Genomic DNA, 22,643 nt, shown 5'->3' with positions numbered 1-22,643 from the left:
AGTTAGTTAGATAGGAGCGGCAGTGAAACTTAATCTCCGTCACCTTAGCGTGGGGTGTTTGCATTCTGTGTGGCGGTGCAGAAAGGGTCGGGGGCAGCCACATCCCGCGAGGGCAGCCCGGTCGAGCGGGCCATGCGTCAGTGAGTTGTGGCGGCGTGCGATCGACAGCGGGGGCCGGGCCTGGCTGCTACTCATGTGGCTCACGTGCTCATAGCGGGGGCTACCTTTTTAATTATCTTTTTGGTGACACCCTATATGAGAATGTCGCTGGGCATGGAATGTTACCGGGCATGGAATGTTACCGGACATGGAATGTTACCGGACGTGGAATGTTACCGGGCGTGGAATGTTACCGGGCATGGAATGTTACCGGGCATGGAATGTTCCGTCGCCATGGTGCCGTCATGGAGACATCATGAGTTTAAAAAACAAAAAAAGGTGGGACGATCATAATCGGCAAGACATGGCAAGGATCCACAATTCCTTTTGGACAGGGGAACTTTCCGAGTAATCCTGCATTCACCGCATCTAATGTGACGGATTTGGATAGCTATGTCATTAACATGGAATGTAACAAACACACAGACATACACATATGCACCGACACGTGTGTGCACACACACACATACACACACACACAGGTTCGGTGTCTAGTCCTGCAAACCAGTTGGTATTTTTTAATAAAAATAAGGCACCAGGTTTTATATGCCATTTACACACCCAGCTGTAGTTTTACTTGTCAGCATGGAGGCCCAGTGAACGAGCTGCATGGTGAACATTAGGGACAGGCTGAGGCCTGGCGCTCCCTCTCTCCAAGCGGCCTGGCACGGGACCTGCCCCCCTATCGAAACGGCGCCACAGTCGAGGAAAAGGGGGCGAAGAAATGAAATGTTACACTTTGATGATTTGTAACTTTGATATATCGACATCAAAAACGGGACAGATTGGGAAGCAAGATGGAGTGATTGGGGGGGCATGCGGTGTGGGAGGGAGTCATGGCGATGGGGAGGTGTCTCGTCGCATTTGCGTGGGGGTGGGGGGGGGTGATGGAAGCTGAGGTCCCCCCCCACCGCTAATCCCAGCGCCCGACTAGCCCTTTAGGGCATGGTACGGCCGCCCCATTGCCGTTAGTGGATTAAATATGCTATGTGTTCCCCCCCCCCCCTCCACCATACTCCTGTACCTCCTGCCCTTGTAAGGCTGCTCTAGAGTGGGACTCGCCCACCCCCCCAGGCTGTTAAAGGCACCTTTGAGAGCTGCTGTCTTGGGAGAGGCACCAATGGTTAAGGGTTGGGCTGGGCTGGGGGGGGGGTGTAGATAGGGGTAGCTGATGAGAAGAGTTGTACACTCGTCAAAACGTCTACAGACTTATCGTGGTTATCATTTTCGTTTGTTAGTTACAAGAAACCAGCAGCACGGGTTGGGGGGGGGTGGGGGGTGGGGGGTGGGGGGTGGGTTGCCTTTACCAGCTTTTCCCAAAAGTGGTGGCTTGTTTTCTCTGGCTCCCTCCTGGAAACTGGAACTACCCACCGGACCAGGCAATTAGTTCTGGGACCTGATGGAAGTGATCCGGAGTGGAGATGAAGGACGGTAGCTATGGGGGTGAGGAGGTGGAGGGGGTCGGGGGGGGGGGGAGCGGGGGTGCACGCACGATTCCTCCCAGCGAAACTGTGTGAGCCGCTCGGGTCGGACCCGTTTGTGCGCCTCTGAGCTCTCAATGTGACACCTGACGGGCAAGGTGAGTGCGACTGGGGGGGGTCCTCAAAGTTAGACCCCCGTCAGTGTGTTTTCAGACCGACCGTCACGTCCTGATAGTGCCTTTCCTTACGTTCCGATTGTGTCGTCAGTCTGCGATATGTGACTTTCTATAAAGAATTTATTATAAATTATATAAATTTATTACTAATAATATAATAATTGATACTTTATTGATACCTGCGGGGACATTGTCTTTATGTCTTCCCCAACTTTCTCTTTTTTTTGTAGAGTTACCTCACTGTAGATGCACATTACAATATACATACGTGTTTTTTGTGGCTCTAAGAAACGGTAAAAATAAATGCGTTATTTTGAATTTGGACTGTTAGTATAAAATTATAAGTAAGATTATATTATGTAATAGTGCAAAGAAACGTATCCTAACAGTTATTATAAGTATAATATAGATTTATTTGTTTAAAACCCAGCAAAATTACCGTCACCCCTTGATGACAGGCAGTACATTGTTTCATTGTGTTTCTTCGTTTTTATTAATATTTGTATTCCATTGTAATTACTTCCAGCTGGCTGAAGTGGTCAGGAACTGTTCCGTCTTGGAAAGTTGTGTGTGGAGAGTGGATCGTTTTGGGAATTTGGGGAGGTGGCATTTAAATGTCGATTTTAAAATCGTGGGGGTCAATGTGCGGCTAACCTTTCTGCTGTGTTTCCCCTCCTCTCTGCAAACATTTAGAGAGGAAGCCTGACCCCCCACCCCCAAACCCCCCACCCCCGCTCAACAACCCTAAAACCGGGCAGATCTCCGCCCCCAGCGGCCCACGGCCTGCACCCCCCCGTGGGCGAACGCTAACGACGTTCCATTTTGTAGGGGAAAATAAGGTGTCTCATGGCGTGAAAACAAAGAGGAGGCTCCTGCTGGAGCACATTTCCGGCGGGACCCGAGGACCCCTCTTTGTCAGCGCCGGCCATTTGAAGAGTAATCGTTTTTTTTCTTCCTTTTTTCTGATGCAAAGCGTGCTGTTTTAAGGGGACGGTTCGCGGAGAGCGGGCCTGTGTTAACAATGCTCCGCGGGGAGCTCAGAGCTGGGATTTCACCCCTCTGTTCCCCAGACAAAGCCCTGTTACTTACAGGCCGTGGGGGTGCAGGGGGGCGGGCTGGCCTAAGAGAACTTTTAAAGACTCCAGTAGTCCACTCGGAGGGGGGGCGTGCGACTTCTGCGGTTTTAAAGAACACCTATTTCCTGAGGTTTTTAAAGGACTCGATATATACTAATGCTTACTTGTTCATTTATCGCTATGCATTTATCCATTTTTGGATCTATAATTAGACAAATGTGTGTGTGTATTTATATTTTTATTTTGGTACATCACTTATAAAGATACAAGTCGTAGGCACGCCCAGGTTACTCCTGAATTGGCAAGCAAAAGAAAAGACTGTCGTTCTGCGTGATCCTTCCTTTTCCCTGCTGGCTCCCTGACTTTCCTCTCAGATGTATCTCATTTGCGAAGAAGCAGGCCTCGACTTCTTAAGAATTCCTGATATTTAGGCAGAAGTGGCCCCTGTGTGTGGCGCGCGGCGGAATCCCGCTGTGGGCCGCGGAGCGGGTCGCTGCAGCCGCCGTCACCTCTCCCCTGGCGAGTGGCCGATGCGAAGGCCTCCATTTGTCAGAGGTATTGTAGTAAAAAAAAAATTTACCCTAGCGTTTTCCCCAGCTCTCAGCCCAAACTCATCGACATGGTGCGAGCAGGACATTAGTCACTGCTGGTGCAGTGTAGCCCAGAGGGGCCCGGTGGTGGCGGGGGCAGGGTGACTACAGCTCCCACCAGAGCACGGGTCCTGCGCACATCTGCTTCAGGGAGCGAGGAAGAGGAGGATAGACTGCTGGTACGGGGGGTCGCTCTTACTTCTGAGCCCTGCCTGTACCCCCCCACGTTTGCCTCCCAAAGCGCCCCCCATAAGGAGCTCCACGCGGCAGGTCTCTGGATGTGCTCTGTTGTCGCCCTGCATTTTAAGCAAGGGTGTATCTAAACTCGATACGGGGGGGTGGGGAGGAAAGAGGTTGAATTATACCCCCAGAGATGCTAGGCATCTCAATTCTCCATCTGCTTCCCGACTGCTTTTTTTTCTTTCTTTAAAGATACTTGAACAAAAAACAAATGAAAGGCAAAACAAGCGAAAGTGAGACAATAAATAAACAGCAGGTAGATTAGAGGGGTGAATTAACGCAGGAGTGCGGTGGGCCACCTATTTTTTTAATCGGTGGGGGAGTACGGGCTGTCCCCTTCCAGAAGGATCCAGAATGTTGTTTGGCATGGGTGGGGGGGTGTACGGGGTATCTGACGCATGGAACTGCAGAGGAACCTCTTAGCTTTTGGAATTATTTATAAAGTGTGGCTTTGTGTGGCTTGTTAAATCCCTGTCTTTTCCCATTATTTCTTATGACTCTACCTGCTCTCCCACGACTACAGTCGGAACGGGATTCTCTCCTGCCTCTGTCATCCCCCAGCCAAGGGGCCTGAGTGGGGGGCAGGGTGGGAGGGTGATCCTGGGTGAAGGCAAAAACTTTGAGGTAGAGGGAGACAAGATGACGGCACTCTCTGAGAGTAAGGGTGTCTTTGCGGAGCTGATTTGGGGTATAAACTGTGGCTACGTACAATCCCGTCAATAGGGAATTTAAGCAGGCGTCGCAAATCGGAATGCGGCTGCGAATCAGAACAAGGTTATCTGAGTTGGGAACTGCGAACTGGAATACAGTTACTGATCGGAAATTTTGAAAGATAAGATCATGTAATTTAATGTCACTTTTTCTTTGTAATTATGATGATCGCGCCAAACAAAAGATTGGTTCAGTAATTAAGTATATATTTTAATTAACATTTTAAATATGAGTTTTTGAAATTGTATAGAGGATCAGCCAGTGGGAGGGTGAGTGGACAAAGAGGTTATTAACTAGGGCTGGGCTGTTGCATGACTAATTTAACACAAAATTTATTGAAATAGGCTGGATTGCAATTAGCACCCTAATGTATGCATATGACCGGGACACTTTATTGGTTAACCCATCCATCTGGGTTAGAGATCAATACTAACCAGTTTACCTTGGGCAATAAGCCACTTAAACTTGTTAAAACAGAAATGGGAGTATTTATACGCAGCATCTTTTTAGAATGTTTAGTGTGTGCTTGTGGGGGCTTTTTACAGGCATGTGTGTCACTTGTACCTGCTTAATATGCCTGGGGAGGGGGTGAGGGGGTCTCTTTGCAGGGGGCTGTCACAGCTCACGACCAAGCTGATGAGGAACTGGAGACTGTGGCATTACTACTGCTACACAGAAGCCTGCCCCCCCCCAGCAGTTGTCCTGGGTTGCATCTACTGCACAGAAAGCTGCTCCCCTGTGCATCAAACCTCCAGACACCAACAGTATGAAAAAATGTCAGAGATCAAACATGATTTCTGTTTGACCCGACCATGGTATATGATTCATATCTACCTTGACTTTGTCTTGGTCCCGACATGCTATATACTGGCACCATAATCGTGCACTAATTGCATGGAGGAAATGGCTCTGAATCTTGGAATACCTTACTAAGTTGAAATGGAAGAAGGTTTCCAGGTGATCAATGTGTTTTCGTTTCATTTTCACAACCATGTTTGTTGGGTGTGAATTTGTTTGCTGTGTCGGAAGTCAGCAGCCGTCGGTTAAAACGGTGGTTGTCGTCAGGACATTTTACGATTAACTTCCCCGTAGCCACTTGGATAACTGGCAATGTAGCCCAAACATCTGGCCACCTACTGATGTCTGTGGGCCGTTCTCAATGGGCTCTGTGATGCTGGTATGTATATTTTTTTCACGATGCAGTTTCTGGAAACAGGTCATTTGTTCGAGGCACCACATTTTTACATGTAACAACACGAGTCTTCCTGAGGCCTGTCTTGAGGCCAAAGTTAAAAAAATAAAGAAAAACCCACAGGAATGTAAAATGCAGCCTAATTTCATGTGTAGGCCTTTACTAAGACTCTTAAACTGTTGAACCCTTTCAATCTGACATAGTTAGATGGCAAATGATGTCATTATTATTGTAATTGCGTTATGTATTTATTGTTTCTTTATATTACTGTGACTTACTGAGCATTATACACGGTATGTATTAGTGACTGAATAAAACTTTAGGCTTTAATATGTTTTTTGAAATAATTTAAAGTACTAAGATCCAGTCATATTGGAGATTCGGTATAGGGTCACAGTAAACCATAAGAGCCCATCTCCCACCCAGTAGAGAGTAGATGGGATGCCAGTCCATTGCAGGGTGCACACACACGCACAGTCACGGTGATTTAGAGAGTCCAGTACATGGGAACAGAGTATCCAGTGGAAATCCATGCTAACTACACACATACAGCTGGGCAGTGGGAGTCAAACTCCCAACCCTAGAGGTAACTGTGCTATTCACCAAGCCAACATGCCACCCATATTAAGATGATTACTGCTATTCTTTTTCTTAAAAAAGCATTTATTACAGCGGTTTACAGCTGCAAGCATTCCTAGATCTGGAAATATATTTAAGGACCATGAAAATACCAAGGGAATGGCACTAGTTTCCTTGAAGACATTTGAATGAGTATTTTTGATGGCAATTCAGGTTCTTGCTCACTAAACCACCAGCTGGGCCGAGATCAGCTAAAGATAAACTCTGACTTGTGGATTGTTCACAGGAGTCGGGTTCTTTCTTGGTGCTGGTCTCCCAGACAGATCTGCTGGGACCCAGCATGACTGTGAAGCCCAGACTCTACTCTCCCATGTTTCTTTGGCCAGCAAGGGTCTAAAAGGTGTGGAATGAGCAGGACTTGGCTTTGCAGACCTGACAGATAGACAGGGGCATGAAGATGTAAGGTTTGAAGGGCAGACAGTGTGCTGAAGAGGAGAGTCATGGAAGTTATGATAGGTGAAGGGATATAGTTGTTAGAGATGGGTCAGAGCTGGAGTTTGCAGGAGGGCATGTACAACAGTGGGTAACTAGTGGATGGGTGAGCAGGGAGGGGTGATGAATGGAATAGGGGCGCTACGTGTGAGTTTCCAATGCTTTGGAGACCACAGACACCTCTTTGAAGATTTATAAGGCTTCTAGTCTGCCGAGAGACTTAGTATAAGGAACAGAGGATTCGGTGGCTGAAATATGTTCAATTGCAAAGCCAATTTCTATAGTCCCTTGATGCACCTATTAAAACTACACCCTCCCAAGATGGCTGACTTTAACATTCCTTCAGGTAGAAGATGCGGTTTTTGGCCGCTTAGAGAATTTTTACGAACTTCGGGACATTGTGGGTCTCGGTTTTGTGTTTGCAGTCGGTACTTTTATCCAGATTTTCATGCATAGACTGTAGGTACAGCTGAAAACCCACCCCTTAATCGTGACATGCATAAATCTCTCCCCGTGTGTAAATGTGCTCCCATCGCCCATGCTTGCACTAAAACATACGTTTCAACAAATCGCTTCATCTTGGAATTATGCCCATGTCAAGAGCAGTATAACTATGACAGCTTGTCTTTACACCCCCTCCCCTGCCGAAACTGCATCAAACAGCAGGGGAACTATATCCTGACCCTATTTGCCCTGCGCCCCCCTCCCAATCAGGTTTGTGGGGGGTGATGAGATCCCGGGTGGGAATTAACAAGACATAATAACTTTGTGGCGAAGGGTATCTCCAGGAGTCTTTAAGTAAACATTAAGGATTCTTGAGGGAGAAGGGGTAAGAGGTTTGATAAATCGGCATGGTGCTTGGCTGGAATAATTTCTCACTTAGCCGTCCTAATGGGGCCGGTAATAGGGACTGCTTTGCCTGCGTGATTGCCTGTTGTGTTTGTTATTTCACATTATTGTTGCCCCATAGCTATTTAATGTAGCACTGGTGAGACTTGCCCGTCATTAATCACAGCTCCTCGTCTTCTTCTTGTTTGCGTGAGTGACAGTGAGAAGCCCTCCAAACGCATGTGACCGGGGCCAAAACCCTTACCCGGATTATCACTCTGACGGGAGTCTTCAGGGAGAATGCAACTTCCGTTAACCATGGAGCTGCCTCAGGCTCCATCCGTATTGTGGGTTAAATGTTAAAGCAGAGATCATGACGTCATGTCAATGGGTTTATAAACAGATGGGTGTGGGTTCAAATCTCATGCAAAAATACTGCATAAATGTTTAAACGAATATAGCTGTTCATCCACCATCTCATCATATTCCATACTTCCTTCTTCAGAACAGGATCTGTGAAAAGCAAAGTAAACATAAATATAAAAGAATATATAAAACACATTGCTGTATGAGTCCCATGCACTAACCATTTTTTAAATTTGTTTACTATTTTAAAAACTGAACGAAAAAGTTTTTTTGGTATATTTTTAACAGATTCTGCTATCACCATATTAGAAAAATGATCACTCTCCTCCCCTTTTTACATTCATCATAAAAAAACAGCTTGCAAATCATATTTATGACCATATGGAGTTTTAAGGGAGATAATATTTACTGAAGCGCTTTTAGCAAAACGCTTTTGGCTGTAAGTAGCTGATGTCTGAGATGTGGTGACAGATTCATTTTTCCCCAACATGTGGGAGATGTAGCTTGTCTTTTTTTTAAGAGTATTCCCGGGCTTTTTTTTACGGAGGGCTGGGTCCGGCAACCCGATTCGGCTGACCGGCGCACAAAGACACCACCCTGCCAAGCCGCGCCAAGTCCACGCCAGCCCGGGAAGTAACTTTCTCCCGCCCGTTTTTCCGTCGGCTCCGAGTGTTGCTTGCGTGAGTTTTTCATCAGTAAAGGAATTCCTCAGTTCCGATTCATCTTGTGTTCCTGCTTTTATTGAGGCTGTGCGCATATGGGCACAAAGGGATGCGCGCTCGCACACACAGACACACACACGCGCGCGCATCACACACACACACACACACACACACACACACACACGCGCGCGCTCGCGCGCAGGATGCCTCAGCTCTTTCAATATGCGTCCCTGCTGGGAGTTTTCCGCGCTGCCTGCGCACCAGGGTCTCCGTGGATCCGCCCCCCCCAAACATGTAAGGAAGATCCCGACTGGGTTTGCGAGTTTGCTTTGTGATTCATGTGTCTCCTGGTCACTTAACCCCATTATGGCAGGGGGAGGGGGGTGCATTGGTGACTTTTCACGCTTTGGAAAAGTAAAACAAAGTTATTGCAGTATTATTGACACAAGCAAATACTTTTTGAATGACTACTGTGTTTGGACAATACAGCATTGACAGGTGGAGAGTAAGGAGGTTTAGGGGAATTAAAAAATATATTTATTAGTGCATCATTTTATGCAAAATAAATTGGCAAGCGTGCTCAAGAGACGTAATTGAACCCATAGATTTATTTTCAGCCTTGTTGTATGGCAGAAAGAGCCGGGAAAATGCATTCATGTTGGACAATTTCATGGATTGGCTTTCCAAAAAAAAAATCGATGTCTAGTTCTGCTGGCACTTCTGTTGAGTATATCTTAGAGTTAATATACACAGCAAAAAAACGCAAGTTTTGTATATCTTATTATTTGATAGATTTTTACAGGTATTTAGTTTTATTAGTTTTATTAGAGTAATGAACCATTAGAAATAAATATTAAGCTTCAAATTAAGGGATAAATGGTGTATAAATTATTTTTCATAAATCATCCATTTTCCATGTAAATACGATTTAAATTATTTGCATTTGAAAAAAATATTAAAATATGCAGTTATTTAATTGTGTAATTGTGTATTCTGTAAATTCTGTAAATTTAGGTCTAATTATAGATTTTCGCGTGGTCACGTGACCTTCTGGACCATTATGCTTTCGGAAACGCAAATCATCGACCATTTCATGTATTTACACACGTTCGTTCGATGGATATTAGATTATTTGTTGGTTTTTCGTTTAACCTGTTGGACAGCGCCACGTAGACCGAACGGGAGCTTCTTGAAGCGTGACCCCCGTGTTTACACTAGGATTGTACCCAGATTAACTCATTAACAGAAATTGATCACATGTTATCTTCGCACTCTACTGCTGATACTACAGTGATCAGAGGGCAGATGCCTGAAGGGGTGACAGCCCCCCCACTGAGAACTGGCGGAATTAATGCGGTTTCCCAAGTGACATTTAGAAAAAGGAAAAGAAAAAAAAACGTTTCTAGAATTCTTCCCATTTCCTTTATCCTCTGATAGAGGTGTCATGTTCTCATTGGAAGTGATTTTTCTGCTCCTGATTGGCTACCTCCCCCCTAGTTTTTTCTTCGGGGGTTAATTTATCGAGGTGTTAATTATTATTCTGCCTAAATTCTCAGTGTCAAGTGAATCCAGACGTTTTTTTTTTTTTTTTTTTACGTCTGAATTTTGAAAGCCCTGGAAGACAATATAATCTGGGGTGACGGGATGGGATGGAAGACGGCAGCAAGCGTTTTCATCGCCTCAGCGTTTTAATTCGGGGGCCTCCAAGTAAACAAGCGACAAACAAAAGGCGCAGGAACAAAACAACCCTCGACGGGTTAACCGTGAAGACTTGCGAGGACTCTGGAGGGTTATTGACATGCGAGTTTTGTATATTTATATATATTTTTACGTTATCTGCAGGGCAGCACAACCAAATGAGTTTTGTAAGCATTAAGATTACATCATGTCTGTTTGTTACCCAGGAATGTAAGATGTTCTCGCCTCATTCCGCTGTAAAATACACCCGGTCCCACACCGGTTCTCAAAGCATCTTAAGTGGAAAGGTCTGGGAAATGCAGACCCACACAAGGATAATCTTATTAGAGGCAGTGCAGCTCTTCTGAAGGGTTGGTGCTACACAATCACACACTTGCCCTTGAAAAAGAGCAAAGGAGGATTTCCCCTCTGATTGTCACCCCCCCCCCCCCCCCCCCCACGAAAACATTTTATGATTTCTTTGAAATATTTCTCTCTGTGGAGTACCAAGAGAACCTGCAAGGTTCTAATGTTAGGGCTGAAGGGGGGATGAGCAGCATGCTGGAGGGTTTGAGGGGATTCTCCTTGAAGAACAAAGCCTATGGTTCATGCAGGGGCAAAAAGGCAGGTTTGGTCCCACTCACAGCCCCCCTGTGCGGGTATGCATTGGGTTGTTGGTTCGATCCCTCAGGATATCCTGGTTTCTGCAGTTCTTAGTCCTACTAAGGTTGGTCATCGCCGCCTCTCCCTCCTACTTCTACATTTTCTGCAGCCGAGGCTTCGGTATGAGAATCCCTCAATCACGGTTTCTCAGCTGGTGGGTTGAGACCCAAAAGTGGGTTGCGAAGTGTGTGGTAAAAAAAAAAAATTTTGAATTTTTTTTGCAGTGTTCTGTTGTGGGTTGGCGCCCTGTCCTGGGGTGTGCCCTGCTTTGTTCCCATAACTTCTGTGATAGACTCAGGACCCCCGTGAGCCTGCATAGGATTAGCAGGTATGCAAAAGGGATGGAAGTCAGTCTTCATTTGTGTTTTAACAGTGAATGAAGGCATTGTGCTACTGTTGCTGCACTATATACATTTGGTTCAAAATAAAATAAAAAGTTTGTGACATAATAACCAAGGAATAATGTGGGTCTTAGGGCGAAACCAGTTGAGAAGTTGGACTGAGATGCACTGAGATTTGCATTTTCCACATCTAACACATAGATGAGGACTGGAAGGCTAAGAGAGTAAACACCCTCGTTAACAGGAAGACCAGGGCGGAGTGGATAATAAGTCTCTAGCTCAATACCATGCAGCCTGTTGTGTCCAACTGCATGTAATCGCTTATCGTCCTTCCATCCAGGCTCACAGTGAACCCAGGGCACAGGGGATCAGGCCCTAGGTGGGATGCCAAAACATCACAGCACATTCTTATGTGCAGTAATACACTCGGGACAAATTCAGTATTCTGTCCAGTTTTAGAGAGGCAGTCCAATGCTTTCCTCAGAGAACAGTGAACATTCCGGAAGGTTACCAGAACATCTGTGAAAGGTGTGATACCTAGAAGGACTGTGGAAGGAGAGATGGATAGACTCTAGGCAGGCAGGACTAGGAAAGCTATGTACGTATGGTCCCAAAGGATGCCCCCTAGGGGGAGAGAGTGGACCCCCTTGTCGAGGAATCCAGCCTCGCTCTGTCTGTCTTGGCATTTTCCGGTCTCTCCTCCGCAGATGTACGTCTCACCCCCAGCGTGCGCATTGGTCTCCCAGAGCAATCACGTTTCCCGAAGACAGAATTTGTCATCTTATTGGTTAAATTCCCATGATGCTTGGACTTCGAGAGGACTGATAAAAAGTGTTTTTCTCGCTTCCCAACGTTACCTACATGCCATCACACCCCTCCTCCCCACAGTGAACAACAGTAGCAGTAGTTCCACAGAAAAGCCCCTCACCCCCTCAACCCCCTGCCCTCTTCCAGAGCCACCTGGAGTAATTTCCTTGAAATCTAAACGGATAAAAAGCCAAATTAGAGCCAGTCACAGGGCCTTGCATTTTTGGCTTTCCATGCCCCCCCCCCCCCCCCCCCCACGGCCTGCTCTCTTTAGCTTGCTCCCACGGCCACTGATAAGCGTCATTTGGTGAATCTGCGCAGCCGCTGATGTAATGATGATGAATGCGACTGCGTTGCCTGCCCAGGATCCCCCAGGAATGCTCTCTGCTTTGGCACCCCCCACCCCCATGAAATGAGCACAACTACAGTAGTGTTTCATCACCTCCCTGTTTTTCCATGGGAGGGGGTCGAAACAGACAAGCACAAAGACATGTATATGTACATATATATATACACATGTATTCAAGACCCTTAGACACTAGTTCCTCTAATGTATATACGCTGGAATTTCAATTTATTTTGACTTATTTGTTTAATTTAAAACAGATTTTATTTAGTGTGGAATTGTATATCTGATTCAGATGTATTTACGTTCTAAAAAAATAGAATTTAGATTTTATCCTAAAAATAGGGCAGTGTGTGTCTTAGCGGCTTGATATGCTTTGCCTATGATCAGAAGGTCACCAGTTCAAATCCCAGGGTTGGCAGAGTCAGCAATGGGCCCCTGAGCAAGGCCTTTAACCCCAGTTACTCCAGGGACTGTCTGACCCTGCTTTCAGTTGTTTGTCACTTGGGACTAAAGCATCTGTTAAATAAATAAGTTGTTGTAAAACCTCCAGCTTTCCTGTAGGTGACTCAGTGCTGTGCTGTTGGACCCTTGAGTAAGGCCCATAACCTCCAATTGCACCTGGGACCCGCCTGACCCTGCTTTCACGAAACATGTATGTTGCTTTGGATAGGACCATCTGCTGAATGAGTTAAATGCTAATTTCAACAAAAAAGGTGAAACGAATAAACAAACTCCAGCGTTTGATGGTCGTTTTAGAGGTGAGCGAAAGTTTCCTTTCGTCTTTTTTTTTTTTGACTTTGATATGCTCCATCAGTAACTGACTTTAAACTTTAAGGCTTTTGTCTGCAAAGCGTATAATTTATGCAAAATTGATTTGTGTAATGTGCTTAAAATGGGGAACGTTATTACGTGCGGATCAAAATGAAGTATGTAAAAACCTGGTTCGTTTCACTTTCACTCTGAGAAGACCCTGTTCTCATCAGCCTCGTGTTGTTTGCAGTGAATACCTCTGAGGTACGATTTTTTAAATTTCATATGTAATATGAACAAAAAAACCCCATTAAATTTTTCCAAATCGTATATTTTGTAAATTTCAACGCACATATTTCAGATGCAAATGCTGATTTTTGTTTTACAAATTAGAATTTGGTTGCAGTGTAATAATGCTCTTAAACTCAAATTGAAATAGTTTTTTTGTTTAATGAATTGAGGGAGGAACATGAGACAGCAGAGGAGAGGATAAGCAATGGTAGCCGCGTGTAACAGTATCTATGGGCTGGAATTACATTGAAGGTTCTGGAATTGTTGTGGAATTGCGGGCATGAAAATGCAAGTTTTCCGGGGGGGGGGCTCAGAAAGTATACACCTGCAGGATGGCTTAGGGCAGGGGTTTGGTGGGGTGGGGGATTAAGTAGAGAAAGCGCCTGGATTTAATTGCAGCTCTGAAAATGTGGCCTTGCTTTGAGAAACACAAAAGGGGGTCAGCCATGCTTGAGTAGCTCAGGGCTGTGAATATTTGCTGTACCAAAGGAATGTTTGTGCCACCCCCTCCACCATCCACTTTTTCCCGCCTCCCCCCTCCCTCTACATATATTGCTACTTCAACCCTTTATAGCTTCACCTGGGGAGAGGGGTAACGAGGGCTGGGGGTGTGAACACGTACTGTCACATGAGCACAACGTGCGTGCACTCGCGCACGTGTGGTTCACATGCTAGTTGGCTGAGGTCTGCCTCCTTAATGGGGGAGAAAAAAATTTTGTACATTCTTTTTCAAGTTGTGAAAATGGTGGTAGCATGTGTTTTAAGAGGAAGAATGGAAAAATGAACTAGGCGATCATAGACTGTTCTTGCTTCTCACTGTCCCTTGGCGTCTCGCACTTATGGATTGCTATTGGTTGTGGCCTGATGGCAGTGGGGTGTGCAGTCAGCTGGCTCGCAAAACCAGGGAAGCAGAATCGATTTTGGCCCGAGAAACCGGCTGGATCCATCTCCTGCTCTGAGGAGTTTGACTGCCTGTGGTCTGCTGTCTCTGCCTGGCTTGGGTCAGGCCTCGTGCTGACACAGGATCGTAATGACTGGACCCGTGTTTATACGGGCGGGAGAACGGCGCCCCGTTCTGTTCTCCTCCGCTTCTCTTGTGGCTCCCCTGCGCCTTTTAGCGGAATTACTTGCACGTGTTGGCAGTTGCGTTGGAAGCAGCCTGAAGGGAATTGTAGGCAGCAGAGAAATGATGGATAAAAAGATCACAAACAATGTGTAGTGTTTTTGTAAGAGACATCTGCACTGGGGCAATGGGGTAGACTCACTTTCTGTTTGACGGTAATGTGTTGTAGGATAGAACTCTCTTAATTTTTCACATTTTCTGCCCCCCAAATTGCACACGCCTGGAGGGACCCTGATGGAAATTCTTTGGGGTGTTCCAGAACATCCTCTGCATGTATCCCTGGAGCCCTGGAAGAGGAGAGAGAGAAACAAAAAAACATACTGTTGGTGACATCAGGGCCAACAGCGACCTTGGGATCGAGAGTGCTGTTGAGGCTTCGTTTTCCGGATGACTTGTGCTGATTTCTTGCTTGGCTCCTTTCTCCCTGGAGAAGCTGACTCGGGGGGTCAGTGATGCACTGATCGATCTGCTGCGAGTTTGCACTCACGGACCCTTTAGAAGTGCCTGAAACCCATGTCCAGTAAAAGTATGAATTACTGACATCACAGACTGGAGTTTCTGCTTTGTGAAGATGAAAAGGGCTCCATAAATATTAAGACTACAAATCTCACCCCAGGGGGAAAAAACCACTGCTTAGCTGTCAAAACAGTCAGTAGGGTGAATCTGAATACGGAAATCAGACCGGCCGACCGCCGGGGTCGTGGGCCAGGGCCCCTTCTGACTGGTGAGAGGCTAGATGGCCCACCCAGCTGGGGGCAAAGATAGGAAGTACAGTTGATACAGGCACTTAGTACTGGAAAACTCCCTCAAACTGGGGCCACAAAATTGCTTTTAGTCATTCAGCTTGATTGTAAAATCTATATTCTGGAACACTGGTAGCAAAAGAGCTGGTTTTATCTGAAAGTTAGACGTATTAAGTCTATCGAATAAAAATAATGAGAATTTTTTTTTTAGACTTGCCATAGGTTATTGTTATCATTTGATTATAATTCTAAGTCTGATATTATGTATAAAACAAACATTTTTGAGGACTACTTTTTTAAAATCTGAGAAATATAGGTACTGGTATTGAGTTTCATAATAATATAGTAGATATATGGACATAACTGATATTTCAGTAACTCCCTCCCATTTATTTACCAAACTGTGGTACATTCTAGTAAGGCCAAATGAGAAATTTCGTTAACAGGTAATAGAACGTTCCATGAGTTCCTCCTTTGGGTCGGCTTGTACGCTGCGCGCGCTTCATTAATCACGTAACCTGTGTTCTGGCGAGTGGAGTCTTCTGCTACATAGCAGGAGAAACCTGAGTAATATAAAGTTGTTGATTAGCGTCCATTAGCGCCTTAAACTGGGTGGCTTTAACCTGGGGCTTTGTTGAGACTTGGGAATGCCCATTCCTGTCTGGTTGAGCATTTAAATAAATACTGTGAGCTCTAACTCGGCCATGTTGTAAGGCTATATTCATAAGCCACAGCACGCTTACGCGGACCCCGGGGAATTGCTGGCCAAATGACAGGATCTGCAGTAATGAATGGTTATTTTCAATTTTCATTTCTAGTTTAAAGAAAAACTCTTGAAAATATTCAGTTGTGGTTATAGTCACTTGAGTAGATATAATTACACAGTCGGTGTGTTTAGTTGGTGTGTTTTTCTTAACTGGAAAATTCGTACACTGTGTGTTTTTGACATATGTCAGTAGACCCTGGACCCGTGAAAGACTTAACACACTCAGACTACTGTGTTCTGTGGCTGTTTTCTTCATAAACGCATTGCTGATGGTAGCCGGCCAATTAACGACGGCTCTGTGCTCATGCACTTTGCCTTTCCAGAATCCGTGATGACGCAGCTGAGGCACTGGATGGGTGTGACCGCCGCCGTCTCCTTGTAGGAGTATGGGGGGGGGGGGGGGGGGGGGCATGTGAGAGGAAACAGCTGGGGGCGTGGGGGTGGGGCGTCCTCTCAGATTCTCAGGCCTCATCTGTTCTCCTGTTGCACTGTTCCGGCAGGAGACTTTGAGGAATGAGAAGTCGTCATGGAAGCCCCGTCCCAGGCCAGTTCCGCAGCTGAGAAGAAGAAGAGGGTGGAGACCATCGTGGCAACCAAGGGTTCCTCCAACCGAGGTGACATCAGCGAGAAGGCAGTGGCCTCCAGCACGACATCCAATGGTGAGAAGGGACACCTGTCCGCTGTAGGCCTCTCTCTCTTCTCTTCTGATCCTGTGCTGCTTTGTTTTTTCCCATCGATAAGATTAGTATTATGCCAGAGATCTACCTGTACACTAAATTATCTTTTGACGTTGATTTAAAAATCGCACGATCATGTTAATTTACATCATTAATAAGCCCCGTTATCACTTCGGCATGCAATATAAGTCAATTCAAGAGATATTTGTGCAGAAAGTTCGGATGCTTTTTAAATGGTGTATTTATGAGTGGAATAGCGTTGATTTTAGCTATTTATTTAGCTGTTTATTTAACTATTTATTTGAATTGTATGGTACGATAGGTGGCACAGACTCTTTTGGTAGCAGAACTTAAGAGACAAGTTCGGGCTGAGATTCAAAGACAAACAGATCCCAGCAGATTCATCCGACGGGCACGTGTGGCCAAAGGCGAGTTTTATAGCGTTGATTCATGTCGCTAAATTTTGACATGCAATGTCTTGCTTTTCAGTTGTATGCCAGAACAGAAACGAGCGTGTCTTCGTAATTCCTGGAGCGTCCCAGTGGCCATCGCTTTACCCCCCTCCCCCCTGTACCGGCACATCTGCAGAACTGTTGCGTTCGAGATACATTTTTTGTGCAAAACCTCGCCGGCAGCCAGAAAATCCAAACAAAACAGTAGAAGAAATTATCATGCCCGAAACTGCAGCTGTGCACATTTGCAAAAGTCGCGAGCAGGAACAGCGGAGTTGCGCGCGTCAGCAGGGAGAGGGGGTGTCGCCCTTGGTTACTGCTGTGTTGTAGGACAGGTGTTGCTGTCCCCAGTCCCAGCGTGAAAGCATTAGGTGGTGTACAGAGGGTTAACGGGTTCCTTCTTCTAGCATGCACAGCTCCTCAGTTATTATGGGATGTTTGGGGGGTGATACATGACCCATAAGATAAGAAGGTGGGAGGAGTGTTGTTTGGGAGGGAGCATGCAGAAGTCTTGAAGCTTCCTAAACACACACAGTGTACTCACTCATCACGCTTTGCCAGATGGCTAATATGCCATCATTCTAAAAAAGTTCGGAAAGAATAATTTATGGAACCCATTTACTACATGTTATTAGAATTTCTAATAAATGAATTTCCTTTAGATAACTAGCTATGTTTCATTAAACAAGTATGCTCTACATTGGAAAAAAAGAAGCTTTTCTTAATTTGAGTTATAAAGTCAATTGGAGTCCATTGTGGATTGTCATTACTGTGCAGTCTGAGGTACTTCTAAAGCTCGAGTGTTGTACCTTTAACGAGAATTACTCCAGTCAGAGCAGTGAATGGAACCATATGGAGACAGCAGAGAGATACGAAAAACAGAAAAAGCAATTTTGGAGGATGAAAACAGGAGTCTGGCGAGTTTTGGCCAGAGTGTAACGAAAGGCTCAGTAATGTCTGGAGTTTCATTGGTTTGCCTGGGGTGGGTGAAGAATCTGTGTCCTGTGCCTGGAAGGTTGTGGGTTCCGATCCCACATTTGTGATGCTGGCTAACCCATGCCCTGACGTTATCTGTATATATTTGTGCCTGTGTCTCTCATGAAGCGCAAGATATGTAAAAATGACCCAATTTCCCCATGGAGATGAATAAAACGGCCTCTATTGTATTACCTGAGCTGACAAAGAACAGAACATTTCAGGCCTGAATGAGGGACAGGGGGAGCCAATCAGGAAAGGCCCAGTAACGTGATTCGCCTTCTTTTGCATATGTAGTCTGTAACCCTTATATCATTCGGCATAAACACTACGACTGCGCGAACCTCTCATGGTTATTACTGTTAAGCGATATGCCACTTTCACAAAGCAGGTCCTGGGGGCTGCTTGAAAGACCCCCGATAAGAGTGTCAAGTGCACCAGCAATCGCTGCGATTTTAAATAGCATTCTCTATCGTCCGCTTCGATGTGCGGCCAAGCCTGATCACAGGTCTGTATGGACCTGCCTCTCCAGCGTGGCACATGATGCACCACTGCAGCCCGCAGCGGGTAGACGGTTAGGGGTGCGGTGAAAATGCAATGAAGGTGCTTTGATCACTGATTAAACATAATTATATACTTTAAATGAACAATCTAGCATGCTACGAATTTTTATTAAATAACTTTTTTTTTTGCGATTACATCGTAATTCCACTCTCTATTGCTTTTTCTGAACTCTGTTTTGTTTTAATCGCCATCATGGCTTCATGCGGAGATTTTAAGACGCGACATGATTAAAGCTTGACTCACTTGCCAGTACTGAGGCTTCACACCTGCACAGTTGACGTGTTCTCCATTTATTGCGTGGGTTTCTTCACTCTGTTCCAAAAGGTGGTTAGGCAAGTTGGTGTCTTTAAATTGTCATTGAGTGTTGGACTGGCATTCAAGGTGTACCCCTGCCCAGGGGCCCTAAAAAGGATACTTGGCTTGGTCTGGGTTGGGGGCCCAGTGTGATATGCTTTCATAGGGTCCAAAGTCTCTAGCAGCACCCCTGCATTGAGCATTTGCACAAGTACAAGTACAGATACTTTGGAATGCTTCTTTTTGCATAACTCATCATGCTCTCCTTTAACACACATACACACACACACACACACGCACAAACACACTCAGCTTTGTAATTATATCTTTGTGGGGACTTTCCATTCATTCCTATGGGGAAAACTCTAATCTCAACTTGACAACCTTACTGACCTTAACCCCTTCCCAGCCCTAACCAAACAAAAAATTTGACTTTTGGCGTTTTTACTTTTTTGATCGCATTCACGGGTATTTTTGGGCACCTGAGAAACAGTCCCCTCAACATCGAAATAACAGGTTTTTATTACATTGTGGGGAACATTTGGTCCCAACAATGTAATATAAACATTATCCACACACACATACACATGCACACACACTGACTTGGCCTATGTTTCCTGCTCTTTCTCTACCAGCTATGGGTTCATTCAGAATCGTCTCATTAGCAGGACTGATCTAGCTCACCATGACCAGAGGGACTGTTACCTTTCTTTGTCTTATGTTTATATTTGTATATTTCATCACTGCCAACTGCTGCAATCTCACATGGAATCATATGAATGGGTGTCATATAGCTAGAGCTTTTTTAGCAACAAATTTGTTTCAGTTTCCTGTCTGACATATCAATACTTAATGCTTTCAGATAATGTTGTGTCTTTAGCAATTTTTTTAAGTGAAAACTAACGTAAACCTGTGATCTGTACATGATGAACAGCAGGTCTCCAAGTGCTTACATACTCAAATGAAAAGCCATGAGAATATTTGTCTGTTAAATAATATACTGTTTGTGTGTTGTTTTTAACCTTTTATTAGCTGGGATGTTGGCTTTCAGCTAGCTAACGTGCTAGACAGAACTTTCTAAGAAGCTAATTTGCTGAATGGAATTTGCCAGCTAGCTAGCTGCAGAATCAGGCCTATTTTTGTAAGACATGAATAAGATGTAGTAGGGCGTCTTAAAATGCTTGTTTCATGGGATTATTTTATGCTTCAGAAAGGATAACATGCAGAGTTATGGCCACTGAGAAACCCACAAAAATATTCAGGCAAGTTTTTTCAGAAAATTTAGACTGAAGGGTGGAAAGCTAGCATCCAAAGCTAGTGTTAAGGCCTGCCTCCTACCTGATACTGCCATTTGATTGGTTCTTGAGTTTAGACCTGGAATACGCGATTTTCTATACTTAGTGAGGTCAGCGTCTGCAGTGGTGATGGATGCCACTGGGCAGCTTAAATGACAGTAGCAAGGAGCAGAATAAAAAATGGCAGTGAGTGTACAAATACATTATTTTACCGTGGAACTGAGGAAACAGAATTTGGAGCTTATAGAGCCAGCTTTCCCCGAATATCCTCTTTTCCCCCGGGAATATGAACACAAGCTACTAAACACTCTTTCTTCTGGAGAATATTAAGCACATCTGACTATGCTTATTTTTGTTTATACATTTATATCTTTTCTGACATCTGTGTTCCAAAAGTAGCAAGAAAAAAGTAAAAATATTCCAAAAGCTTTGCTGAATCTCTGTACTACTCAGTATCTAAAGGTTTTTTTTTTGTTTAAAAATACAAGAGGAGGTTTTAAATGCCTGTGTGCAATACAAACAAGTAATTAGTCTGAGATCTTTGGTTTTATTAGGGAAAACTGAAACCTTTAGTTTCCCTGAATGCAGCTGTCTGTATGCATGATGAAGTGTGCATATGTGTGTGCGTGTGTTGTAGGACATATTTGTGTCTATATATGTGGTTGTGTGTACATGTTTGTATGTGTGTATCTGTGTGTGTGTGGATGTGTGTATGTGTGGTTGGGTATGATAGTGTGTGTATGAGTGGTTATGTGTGTGAATCTGTGGTTGTGTGTGTGTGTATTTATGACTGTCATGTGTCTATAGCCTCCTGGTAGTGATGTGGCAGCTCTCCTCCCCCTGCCCTCCCTCCTTCTGGGTCTGGCATCCCACCCTATTAGATCGCAGGGTATGTGGGCGGGGCCTTAGTAGTCTTGATTGTTCTGGGTTTTGGGATTTTGATAGATGTAAAGAGGGTGGGGGTTGGGCTGAAAATTCAAAACTCCCCAGTGTCAGAATGGCAGCAGGAATCCTTAAAGGGACCAAAACACACACTTGGCTGAGGAAGAGTCACAGGAAGACTGTGGGAAGATATTAAGCCAAAATAAAACCTTCTTAAGTTTCACGAAGAAAGCAAAATGAAGAATGTCCTATAAAACGTAAACATTTGAGGTAAAGTGGGGGATACGGAATGATGAAGTACCCGCGGATCTCTGTAACACCTGAAGACCTCGCCTGCACTTTCCAAAAATGTAAACAGTGCGTTACAAACTTTTGCCAAGCGGGATTTGTCATGCTCATTAGTGCAACAAAACCTAGGAGGGGGAGCAAAGTCTGCCAAACCCACCATATTTTTTTTCTCCCCCCTTAAAAAAACTCCCGGGGATCTGCTCTGCTGGATTGCAGCTGCGGGTATCTGGCGGGGGAGGAATTAGCGTAACATTATCGGTAGTGAAAGCGAAGGTCTGATCCTCCGCGGAGCTGCACGGTGTTGGCGGCCTTAGCAACCGCATTTGCGTTTATGTCATAATACTGGAATGTGTTGTTTTATTTTTTTACCCTCCGAAACGTGTTCCTGTTCCAGCCTGATTGTTTCTACCAGCTGAGCTTTGTCTTGTTTGGTGAAACCGGCTAAACATCGTGTCATTTCAGGCCAGGCTGAGATCTTTACGGCACCTGCTCTCCTGGTCCCCTACTACTCCCCCCCCCCAAACCCCCAAACTCTCATCGCCCCTTTTTAATGATGGCCCCAGCAGCCTACACTACACGAACCCCCACCACTGTCACAAAGTTATGCTTTAAGGGGGCGTGGCGTCGGAATCCACCCTGACACACTCACACTGTGTTGCGTTACTGCTGATCGGCAAAACTGGCTCCAGCCAGTTCCGGAAAAGATGAGACAGAAATGTAGAGATTTCAGAAACAGGGTTCACTGTCTGGTACTTTGGAACTCTCTCCACCAACACCACCAACCCCCCCCCCCCCCCATCCCCCTCACTGAGTTCCAGTGCAATTACTGAGTCTTAGGGGAGCGTTCCCACATGGTTGACTAAATGGTAGCTTCATCCTGTGGTCCTTTCATCTCATCGCCTGCTCTCCTGGCTTGACAGTTGAAAAGGTCTGACTGTGCCACAACAATAGTTTGATTGGTTTCTTTTTGGGGGGTGGGCGGGGGGGGGTGCCTCTCCATCGTCATCATTGGCCAGGCAGGTGGACCACAAAGTCTCCTGATTCTTTTGTTGCTTCGTGGCTGAAAAAAAAAAAAAGCGTCTCTGCTCTTTGACTGAATAAATCCCATCGTCATGGGATAATTTGCTAAAAAAAAAAGAAAGGACCAAAAAAAGAGAGAGAAAGACTGAGCTCTGATAGATGTGAATGAGAGGAAAGTTTCTGGTTGGTTGGTT

The 22,643-nt window shown here is 45.2% G+C and overlaps 1 protein-coding gene across 1 annotated transcript in view; it reads left to right on the top strand.

Annotated features, from left to right (window-relative positions):
- The window catches only part of gli3 (GLI family zinc finger 3), a 138,578-nt gene that overhangs the window by 3,204 nt on the left and 112,731 nt on the right, over positions 1-22,643 (top strand). Inside the window, exon 2 of the mRNA XM_048971884.1 lies at positions 16,503-16,661. Coding sequence (XP_048827841.1) covers positions 16,529-16,661 — 133 coding nt within the window. The 5' untranslated portion in view covers positions 16,503-16,528. The remainder of the gene's footprint in view (positions 1-16,502; positions 16,662-22,643) is intronic.

This window comes from Brienomyrus brachyistius, chromosome 1 (assembly GCF_023856365.1).
Source record: "Brienomyrus brachyistius isolate T26 chromosome 1, BBRACH_0.4, whole genome shotgun sequence".
NCBI lineage: Eukaryota > Metazoa > Chordata > Actinopteri > Osteoglossiformes > Mormyridae > Brienomyrus > Brienomyrus brachyistius.
This window is presented reverse-complemented; position numbering and strand designations above follow the sequence as displayed.